The 11367-nt window shown below is 60.9% G+C and overlaps 1 protein-coding gene across 1 annotated transcript; it reads left to right on the plus strand.

The window, feature by feature from the left end:
• Window positions 1–378: 378 nt before the first annotated feature.
• TICAM1 (TIR domain containing adaptor molecule 1) lies at window positions 379–10877 on the plus strand. The gene is made up of 2 exons (XM_004441397.3): window positions 379–507; window positions 8364–10877. The coding sequence occupies exon 2, from the start codon at window positions 8487–8489 to the stop codon at window positions 10593–10595; it is 2109 nt and encodes a 702-aa protein (XP_004441454.1). The 5' UTR covers window positions 379–507; window positions 8364–8486; the 3' UTR covers window positions 10596–10877.
• The last annotated feature ends 490 nt before the right edge of the window (window positions 10878–11367 follow it).

The raw sequence follows: 11367 nt of genomic DNA on the forward strand, positions 1-11367 counted from the left end.
CAGTGAATTTAAAGACATGTGCAAACATGGAATGGGGGCTTGTTGCCCCCATTCCCACCACGTGGGCGTCCCCAAGCCCCTCCCGGGGTGGCCGTCACCCCCCTTCAAATTTCAGGTAGACGCCCCCCCTCCCCCTGCGCCCCGTTCTAGTTCCTGGAAAGCATTAATCACTCATCGAGATGATCTAATTTAAAAAGTGCCCTCTCATCTGTGTCGCCACTAGACTGAGACGCTCCCCCCGGGGCAGGGCCTTTGTCCCTCTGGCCCCTGTCGCGGCCCCCAGCGCCCGGCGCACTGGAGGTGCCCAAACGCAGCAGCCGGCGCGCGGAGGGCGTCCCCGGGGGCGTCGCGGGGGCTTTCCCGGCCCCCGGGGGCCGTGACCTCACCTCCTCCTCCGCCCGCGGGGCGGAAGGGGCGGAGCCGAGCGCGCCCCGCGCTGCGCCGCCGCCGCCAGTCCGGCCACCGTCCCGCCCCGAGGACGCGGGGGCGCCGGCGCCCGGATCCCTGGTAGGTGGGGAAGGGCGGGGGCCGCCGGGATCCCACACCTGGGTCGGCCCCACACCTGGGTGGCGGGGACCCCAGGCCGCAGGGGCGCGCGCACGCCGCTCCTCGCGCGGGTCCAGGACACCTGCCACCCCGGGGCCTCGGGCGTCTTCGCGTCGCGTGTCCGGTGCCCCCTTAACGCTCCAGCTCCCCTCCCCGGTGGCCCAGGTCCTCCCCAACACCCCGGGTCCCTCCCCAACACCCAGATCCGTCCCCAACACCCCGATTCCTCCCCAACACCCCGGATCTTCCCCAATACCCCGATCCCTCCCCAACCCCCCGGGTCCCTTCCCAACACCCCGGATCCCTCCCCAACACCCCGATTCCTCCCCAACACCCCGATTCCTCCCCAACACCCAGATCCGTCCCCAACACCCCAGATCCGTCCCCAACACCCCGATTCCTCCCCAACACCCCGGATCTTCCCCAACACCCTGATTCCTCCCCAACACCCCGGATCTTCCCCAATACCCTGATCCCTCCCCAACCCCGGGTCCCTTCCCAACACCCCAGATCCCTCCCCAACACCCAGATCCCTCCCCAACACCCCGATTCCTCCCCAACCCACAGATCCCTCCTCAAACCCTCCCATGCCTCCCCAACACCCCGGATCTTCCCCAACACCCCGAGTCCCCCAACACCCCGACTACTCCCCAACACCCCAGATCTTCGCCAACACCCCAAGCCCTCCCCAACACCCCGAGTCCTCCCCAACACCCCAGATCTTCGCCAACACCCCAATTCCTCCCAAACAGCCTGGGTTCTCCCCAACACCTTGGGTCCCTCCCCAACACCCCGAGTCCTCCCCAACACCCCAGATCTTCCCCAACACCCCAATTCCTCCCCAACACCCTGGGTCCCTCCTCAACCCCCCAGATCCCTCCCCAAGCCCCCGCCATCCCTCCGCAGTGGCACAGCTCAGTGTGTGGGGCACACAGCACTCACAGTCAAGGCGAGAAGCAAACACTGCGAAATGTGTGCCAGACAGAGAGGGCGGGTATCCGGCAGCCCCCCCATTGGCCTGGCCTGAGGAATCCTGGATCCAGGTGTGGGAAGGGGCCTGTACATAGTAGGTGCTCAGTGAGGAAGGGCAGGGACCCAGGCTGCCTGGTTTAAATCCCCGCCCCTTTACTTTCCTGCTGTGTGACCCCGGGTGAGTCACTTTGCCTCTCTGTGCCTCTGTAAATGGACAGTCAAAAGAGCCCTAACTCACAGAGTTGCATTTGCTTCGCACAGTCCCTGGCACATAGTAGGTCCACACTGAACCCTTACTGAGTAAATGCCCCTTCAGGCTCCCACACAGTTTGCAGACGGTCTGGAGACTTTTTGCCTTCCTTCCGTGTGTCCGCGTAACATTTCTTAATTAGCCCAGAGGAGCGAGGTGCGCCCCTACTGTGCGCTGGTCCTGGCAGGAGAGACTAGATGTGCCGTCTTGTTGGGGAGGGAGGGTTCAGAAACAGGACACATTTATTGAGTGCCTACTGTGTGCCAGGCGCTGTTCTGTCCATGTACTGATTTATTGCGTCCAGAAGCATTTATTAGACACCTGCTGTGTGCCAGTCGCTGGAGATACAGCTATGAAGGAGACGGATGAACATCCGTTTCAGGGGTGCTCGCTCTGTTGGGAGCAATGGATATTCAACAGCAATGCAGTCGTGCGCCGCATAACAACGTTTTGGTCAACGACGGACCGCATAGACGCCGGCGCTCCCATAAGATGGGTACCCTGGAGCCCAGGTGTGTCGTAGGCTGTGCCGTCCAGGTTTGTGTAAGTGCGCTCTGTAATGTTCGCACAACGACGAAATCGCCTGACAACGCGTTTCTCGGAACGTATCCCCGTCGTTAAGCGACGAACGACTAGGTCAGGTGGCGCGAATTTGAAAGGAGAAAAATAAGGCAGAGAGCGTGAGGGAGTGGGCTGTGGTTGTAAGCAGGGCGGCCAAGGTCGACCTTGATGACCAGGTGACCCTTGAGCTGAGACCTGAAGGAGAGGAGGGAGCTAGATGCGTGGATATCCGGGGGAGGGTGTTCTAGGCTGAGGGAACAGCCGGTGCAAAGGCCCTGGGGCAGGATCTCTCATGGGGTGTTTAAGGAACAGTGTGGCTGGATCAGAGGGAGCGAGGGGGAGAGCGGGAGGAGGTGGGGACAGGAAGGGGACGGGGCACACAGGGAGGACTGGATCAAATGAGTCATGCCTAAAACAATTCTGATCACTCCCTCCTGACCCCACAGCAGCGCCTCCCACATCCTCCCCGGCTCAAGCTTTCAGGCCAAAAGCCCAGGTGTCCTTGCTTCCTCCCACTCCCCTCCTTCCTGGAGACCGCCACCTGGTCCAGCCCCCATCATTGCTCACCTGAGCCCGTGGTCCCCTCCACCCTGGTCCCTCCCAGCCTGGCCCCCCACTGTCTGTCCTCCCTGCAGCACGCTGCACCACCTGCCCCGTCCCCTCCCTGCCCTCCCTCCTCCCTCTCTCCCCCTCGCTCCCTCTGCTCCAGCCACTCGGGCCTCCTCACTGTTCCTCCAACATGCCAGGCCCGGTCCTGCCCCAGGGCCTTTGCACCTCCTGTTTCTCTGCCGGGAACACCCTTCCCCCAGATCTCCACCCAAGTCGCCCCGTCACCTGCTTCGGGTCTCAGCTCACCTGTCACTTCCTCCCAGAGGCCTCCCTTGATCTCCAGGCCTCTGTAGCTTTCCCCTGGTGGCCGCCCCACCCCCCTGCCCTGGCTCATCTCCTTCCCAGCACTTTCCCTCCCCTGCACTGGGTTACTCTCTCCTTTATTACTGGTCTCCCCCGACCGGACCGAGGGCCGCTTTTGTGCTGGCTTTACAAATGGGGAAACTGAGGCTGAGAACGGGCCCCACGGGCTGGCAGGTGGCCGAACTGGCCCCACCCAGGTGGATGCCTTCTCCCCGCCAGGCGCCCACTCTCCGGGGCGCAGACTGGACTTTGTCCCGGTGGCCCTGGAAGGCGGGGCAGGATGAGAGGCGGGTTTCCGGGAGGCTGGGGTGGTGGCCGGCGGAGCGGACTGAGTGGCCGGGGGACACGCCGGGGACAGGCTCGGGGAGTCAGTGGGTCAGAGTTCGGGCTGGCCGAGGGAGATCGAGCAGAAAGATTGGGCGACGTCAGAGGTTCGCCAGGAATGCGGGCCGGGCGGTCCCGCCGATTCCAAGGCTGCCGGCTCTGTCTCCTTGGCCATAACCCGTCCCCGCCCCCGAGCCTTCTCTGCGGGGGTCCCCACCTCCGGGGCTGCTGTCGCACGTGCTCGTGGAGCCCCCACGGTGCGCCGGGCGCTGCTCTCACACTTCTGCACGTATGAACCCATCCAGCCTGTAAGAACCCCCGAAGGCGGGGCCTCCGTCATACCCATTTCACAGATGAGGAAACTGAGGCAGCAGTGCGCACACGGCCTGTGCCAGGTCACAGCCTAGAAGGGGTGCAGCTGAGGTTTGAACCCCAGGGGCCACGCAGAATCCCCCTTGTTCGCTGCCGGCCACTAATTCAGGTTTGCTCCTCCCCTCCCCGCCCGTCGGGCAGGCCCGGGGGTTTGCCGATTTTTTTTTCCTTTTAATATTTTATCGACGGATAACTGAATGCAGAATAGGACGCGGATCCTACGGATGGAACTTGATGGATTTTCAGAGTGAACGCGGCGTGAAACCGAACGTGACGGGCAGCCCCACTCACACCCCGTCCCAGGCACTGCCCCTCTCTACGCTTTACGAGCTGTGCCCTTTATCTGTTAAAAATTGGCGGGCGCATGCCAACACGTGTGTTTTTTTGTTATAGACTGTCCTCAGGAGCCCACCGGGAGGTGGAAAGAACGGCTGACCCGAGGGTCATTGCTGTTGGGGGGATATCAGACCATATTTCTAATAGCTATCTTGAAAATTTCAAAAAAAAAGATTTGGCTGACTTGTGGTCCCACCAGAACATAAGATTGTCGTCGTTTTTATCCGTTACGTAGCTGACAGCGAGCTCACACCAGAGATAAGCTGTACCCGCTGCCTTTCTCTTACTGCTCACTTGGGCCTGAGTTACGGGCAATGTGCTCCATCTGCCACTGTCTACAGGAGCACTCTGGCCATGCGCTCATTTCCTGAGGGTTAGTTCAGTTAAAACTAGATAAGGCTGTTTCTCCGGCCACATAACCAGGTCCACGTAAACTGGACCTTAGAGACCACAGGCTCGGTGATTTCCAGAGCCAGGCAGCCTGGCTTCCAATCCAGCTGTGCCCCTTACGAGCTGTGTGACCCTAGGCTACTCACATAACCTCTCTGTGCCTTGTGTCAGAAATGGCGCTAACCCCAACGTTACCGATTGTCGTGCAAATGTCTCAGCTTGCGCTGTTTAACGGAAACATAACACGAGGCGGCGCATACGTCAGTTAAAATTTCCTAGCAGCCACGTCAACAAAACAGGTGAAGTTAATTCTACTAATACTTTTTTTTTTTATCCTCATGTATCCACCACGTCATCGATATCTAACGTTACTCCCGAGGCATCTTACATCTCTCTCTCTGGTGCTAATTCTTCAGAATCCGGTGTGTGATTTACCGGATCTCAGTTCAGACGCTACATTTCCAACAGTTAAACGTGATCCCACCAGAACAAAGTTGTGTTTAACGGGGAAAAAAAAAATATCTTACGCCGATTCAGCTCTTCCATCGCAATGAATTAAAAATGCGTAAAATGTAAGATTGAGTTTCTCTTCAGAGGCAGTAGCCAAATTTCTGGTGCTCGGGAGCCACGTGTGGCTGGGGGCTGCCATACAAGCTGCCACGGATTGGGGGCTTAAACATCAGACATTTCTCCTCTCCTGGTTCTGGAGGCTGGAAGTCCGTGATCAAGGTGGCGGCAGGGCAGGTTCCCGCTGAGGCCTCCTCCTTGGTGTGCAGACGGCCGTCTCCTCCCTGTGTCCCCACATGGTCCCCCTCTGTGCGTGTCTGTGTCCTCCTCTCCTCCTCTTACAAGGACACCAGTCCTATGGGATCAGGACCCACCCTAGTGACCTCATTTTGCCTCAATCCCCTCTTTAAAGACCCGTCTCCAAAGACAGTCACGTTCTGAGGTCCTGGGGCTCCGACATCTGAATTTGGGGGGAGACACAATTCACCCCATAACAGCCAGTTATGCCCCGTAGTAATCATACGGTCTAGAGAGAGAGGCATCTGGTCTTAGGCTTACAAACATTGGCGCCAAATAGCTGTTCCCCCAGACACCAGCCTCGCGATCTCAGTCAAGCTTGGCCTCCGAGGGGTGGAAAAAAAATCACACGCCTGATCCACAGCCCAGGTGTCGGCAAGCTTTTTCCGCAAAGGGCCCGAAAGTGAATGTTTTCAGCTTCAGAGTATTTTCGGTCGCTTACTCCCCTCTGCTGCTGCAGCTGGAAAGCCATATAGGTGATATGTAAATGAGTGGGCGGGGCTTCGTGCCGATAAAACTTTATTTACAAAAACAGCCCCTGGGGTGTACTTGGGGACTCCCTGTGCGAGGCAGTTGTGGACCGTGTCATCAGAGCAGGCTTGACCAAAAACCTGAAGGAGGGTGGACGGTGAGCCGAGGGCATCCCTGGGGGAGACAGTGTTCCAGGCAGAGGGAACAGCTAGTGCAAAGGCCCTGGGGCAGGACTGCACCTGGTGAGTTTGAAGAACAGCAGGAAGGCCAGGGTGGCACATAGTAGGTCTTCAATTAAGAGGCCCCACTAGATTGTATATTATATATACACGTGCCCGCTTGATTGCCATGTATAGCATATACGATATTATTAATTAAGACACTGGACTGTCTACTCCAAGAGGGAAGAATCTGTTTCTTCCTTTTTCTATTTTTTTCTGTTTTTTTCCTCTGTCTGTCTCGCTGTGTTCGGTGGCCTGCACGACCTGCCCCGTCCCCTCCCCGCCCTCCCTCCTCCCTCTCTCCCCCTCGCTCCCTCTGCTGCAGCCACACGGGCCCCCTCGCTCTTCCCCCAACACGCCAGGCCCAGTCCTGCCCCGGGACCTTTGCACCTGCTGTGCCTCTGCCTGGAACTCTCTGCTCTCAGATGACCCCGTGGGTCCCTCTCTTCCCATTTTTAGGTCCTGTTGAAATCCCTCTTCTGATCAAGGGCTTCTCAAACCACGTTGTCTGAAACTGCAAACACTCACCCCCGATTCTCGGTGTTCCTGGCGCTCCTTCCCTCCTAACGCTTCTGTGTGGTCTTTGTCACCAGCTGACATGCTGTGAATTTCCCGCACTTATTTGTTGATTCTCTGTCCCCCGCACTAGGAAGTCAGCTCCATTTTTTGGGTCTCTGCCATTTCTCCCTCCCGCTCGGCATTTCAACATGCCAGGCTGCTTCCATTTTCGAGAAAACCAGACAGCCACTTGCCTCCTTACATCCTTCCCCCAGCGCCGTGCCATCTCTGCCCCGCTCCCCGTGTCTGCTCGGTCACGTCCCCCTCGCGCCCCCACCCCCTGACACCGGCTCCCCCCATGCTCTCTCTACCTGCTGCCTGACCATCCTGGAATCATCAGCCTTGACCCCGGGGCCCCAGTGGACCACATGACATCTGCTCAAAATGATTTTTTGAAATGCTGAGTCACTTATGCAATGAAGTCTGTGATTTATTGGCAAAGGGACTTGATCATGAATCAGCTCTTGCTCCAGACCAGGAGCCCTCAGTGAGACAGACTGGACTGGGGAACTAGGGTGCTCCCGGAGGGCTCCCTGAGGTGGTGGTGTTGTACCCGAGAGCCGAATGATGAGATTAAGGTCACCCAGGCAAGAGTCTGGGGAGAAGGTGCTCCAAGCGGCCCGAACAGCGTGTGCAAAGGGCCTGAGGCGGGAACCAGCTTGGCGTTTTTTGAGAAATGGAGCGAAGAGGAAATACCCTCTTGGCAGCACCGTTGGGCATACAGCCGGCACTCAGTATGGTGAGTGCACCCTATTAATAACGCTACCTGTATCAGTTAGCTATTGCTGCGTAACAAGCAGACCTTCGTGGCTTAAAATCAACAAGCATTTATTATCCCACCACGCAGTTTCTGAGCATCAGGAATCGGGCAGGTGAGCTAGGTGGTTCTGGCTTGGGGTCTCATGAGGTCACTGGCGTGGTCGGCCAGGGCTGCCTCATCGGAAGGCTCGACCGGGGCTGGAGTCCCTGGGAGTCCGAGGTCGCTCCCTCGTGTGGCCGGTGATGGGAGGCCTCAGCCCCTCCCCACGTGGGCCTCCCCACAGCACGGCCGACCCTGCCAGAGTGACAGAGAAAGTCACCAAGAAGAAAGATGGTGTCTTTCATAATGTCACATGGGACACCGGTCATTTCTGCCGTATTCCGTCAGCCCCATAGATCGACCCTGGCACGCTGTTGGAAGGAATGCCCCAAAGGCCGTGAATACCAGGATGTGGGGTCACAGGGGGGCCATCGAGGAGGCTGACCATCTCCCTCGCAAACACGTATTGAACGCCTACTGGCCCCTGTCACCGGGCTCAGAACTTTCCATATGTTAACACAACACAATTCCTTGAAAAAAATCCCATAAGTGTGCTTATTATTAGCCTAATAGGCAGTGTAGCCTAGTGATCAGACACACAGCCCCTGGAGCCAGGCTGCTCGGGTTCAAACCCCAGCTCTGTCACTCCCTGCTGTGTGACTTTGGGTAAGTGGCTTCACCTCTCTGTTCACTTTCTTCATCTGTACATGGGGAAAAGAGCGTCTATCTCTTGTGTGACCCCGGCTGTCCTCTTGCAGAGGAGGAAAGGGAGGCTGAGGGAGGTGACACGCCTTCCCCAGGTCACCCTGAGAGGCAGTGGTAACCGTTTCTTTCCTGCTCCCCGCAGGTCCGCCCTGGTGGCCCCGCGTGAGCGGGGAGGAGGCGCCGGGCGTGCAGGAGGGCGGGCGGCGTGGAACATGCCTCCGCCACCCAGGGCTGCTCCCGCCGGAGGCCGCCCCCACCCGCGCCCATGGCCCGCCCGGGCCCGTCGCTCGCCGGCGCCTTCGACCTTCTAGGCGCGGCGGGCCAGGACAAGCTCTTGTACCTCAAACACAAGCTGAAGGCCTCGCGCCCGGGCTGCCGGGGCGCCGACCTGCTGCGCGCCATGGTGCTCCTGCGGCTGGGCCAGGAGACCGAGGCCCGGATCGCCCTGGAGGCCATGAAGGGGGACGCGGTGGCCCAGCTGGTGGCCCGCCGGTGGGCCGGTGTGGACGGCGCCGAGGCCCCGGAGGACCCCCCAGACCTGTCCTGGGCCGTCGCCCGGCTGTACCATCTGCTCTCTGAGGAGGAGCTGTGCCCGGAGCCTCTGCGGGACGTGGCGTACCGGGCAGCCCTCCACGCCTTCACCTCGAGGGCCGACCACCGGCTCGGGGAGCTCCAGGACGAGGCCCGGGACCGGTGCGGGTGGGACATCACTGGGGCCCCGGGGGACTTTGCGCCCCTCCACTCGGATCTGGGCTGCCTCCCGCCGTCATCGGCGTCGCCCTCCAGGACCCGCAGCCTCCCGCAGCCCATCGAGAGCCTGTCCGCCTGGAGCCGAGGCTGTTCCCTGAGGTCCACCGGCAGCCCGGCCTCCCTGGCCAGCGACTTGGAAATTAGCCAGTCGCCCACCCTGCGCGTCCTCAGCGGCCACCGCGGCCCCCACGGGCCCAGCAAGCTGTGCGAGGAGCCCCGGGCCAGCCCGGCGCCCGAGCCTGCCCCCGTGGGCTGCCAGGAGCCCGAGGAGATGAGCTGGCCCCCGTCGGGGGACAGCGGGAGCCCCCCGGTGCTGCCAAGGGACCCAGGCCCTGAGGTGGCCCCGGATGCACCTGCTGGTCTGGCCGACCCCCCCGAAGCTCTGGAAACCAGCACCCACTACCCTGTGGAATGCACAGAAGTGTCAGCAGCACCCCCATCTCTCCCGTCGCCCTCCGTCAAGGACCAGACGCCACCCCAGCTTCCTGCAGAAGACACCCCTTCTCCGCCCGCCCAGCCGTGCCCACCGACTCCCTCGGGCCCCACGACGTCTCCTCCCGGTCCTGCTCCATGCACCCCGCGGTTGGCCCACCCGGCCCCCGTGCCCCTGGGCGCCACCCCTCCAGAGACGGAGTCGTCGGAGCAGAAGTTCTATAACTTCGTGGTGCTGCACGCCGGGGCCGACGAGCTCATCGCCCTGCGCGTCCGGGAGAGGCTGGAGGCCCTGGGCGTGCCCGACGGGGCCACCTTCTGCGAGGACTTCCAGGTGCCCGGGCGCGGGGCACTGCGCTGCCTGCAGGATGCCATCGACCACTCGGCCTTCACCATCCTGCTGCTCACCGCCAACTTCGACTGCCGCCTGAGCGTGCACCAGGTCAGCCAGGCGCTGATGAGCAGCCTGACGCGGCACGGCTGGCAGGACTGCGTGATCCCCTTCCTGCCCCTGGAGAGCTCCCCGGCCCAGCTCAGCCCCGACACGGCCGGCCTGCTCACCGGCCTGGTGTGGCTGGACGAGCACTCCCGCATCTTCCCCAGGAAGGTGGCCAGCACCTTCAGGGCCCAGCAGCTGCGGGCGCGCAGGGCCAGCTGGAGGAAGGAGCAGGGGGCTCGGGCCCTGCGCGCGCAGAGCCAGCACCTAGAGGGTGAGCGGCGGCAGGGGGCGGCGTGGAGTGCCGCCTACTCTGCCTACCTGCAGAGCTACCTGGCCTGGCAGGCGCAGATGGGGCAGCTGCAGGCGGCCTTCGGGAGCCACCTGTCGCTCGGGACTCAGGGGCCCTATGGGGGCCAGGTGCCCCTGGGAGGCCAGCCACCCTTTCCCACCTGGCCGGGCCTCCAGCCACCAGCCGTGCCTCCGTGGCTGGCGGGCACCCCCCCACCAGCCTTCTCGCAGCCCCCCGCCTTCCAGCAGCCCCCCACGTTGCCACAGGCCCCCGCCTTCCCTCAGCCCCCTACCTTCTCTCAGCCCCCCACCTTCCCACAGGCCCCCCCTGCGACCCCCCAGAGCCCTGGGCTGCAGCCCCTCATCATCCACCACGCCCAAATGGTACAGCTGGGACTGAACAATCACATGTGGAACCAGAGAGGCGCCCAGGCGCCCGAGGACCAGCCGCAGGAAGGGGAATGACCTGTTGACCGGGGACCCCTGGCCCGCTGGGGCTGGACCCTAGAGCCCCCCTCCCTGTCCAGGGGGCGCAGTGCCACGTGGGGCCGTCTGCTCCTTCCAGGACATTGCCTGCAAGACCTTCATCTCTCAGGAAATAGTGCAAAACGGGCCCGATGACTTTCCGGGGGGACCAGAATGGGATGTGGGGTTCCCAGATTCTCTCTGCCTGGATGGTGGTGGTGGGGAAGGGGCTGGGTGATAGCGGGACGGTGTTTTAATTATAATAAATATTTATTGACTGTCTCTCGAGCGCTGCTGTCTCCTGGGAGACCTCTGCCTGGCGATGTGTTTGGATAAAGACGGGGCTACTGCTCCCCAAAAAAAAGAATCGGAAAGGACGAACTCGCTTCCCCGCCTGAAAGGCATGAGCCGGAAGTTGTGCACGTGTGCTCTCATTTCATTGGCCAGAAGTAGTCACGTGGTCCCTCTCTGGCTGCAAGGGAAGCTGGGAAATGTAGTTTTCTGCTGGGCTATGTGCTCTGCTAAAAGTCTTATTTCTAATGTGCTACAGAAGGTGGAGAGAAAAGACATTTTTAATGGGTGACATGTGGCAGTTTCGGCTGCAGCCCTCTCTGGGGCGGGGGCGGGGGTCTGCCTTGATACCCCCACCAAGGCTAGGCTCAGATCCCACTGTGCGATCTTGAGCAAATGCCTTCTCCTCTCTGAGCCTCTGCTTTCTCATCTGAGAAGTGGGTTTATGACGCCTGTGTTTCAAGGCCATCAGCGCATCCTG

This window comes from Ceratotherium simum, chromosome 39 (genome assembly GCF_057802395.1).
Source record: "Ceratotherium simum simum isolate JZ-2026a chromosome 39, ASM5780239v1, whole genome shotgun sequence".
Taxonomy (NCBI): Eukaryota; Metazoa; Chordata; class Mammalia; order Perissodactyla; family Rhinocerotidae; genus Ceratotherium; species Ceratotherium simum.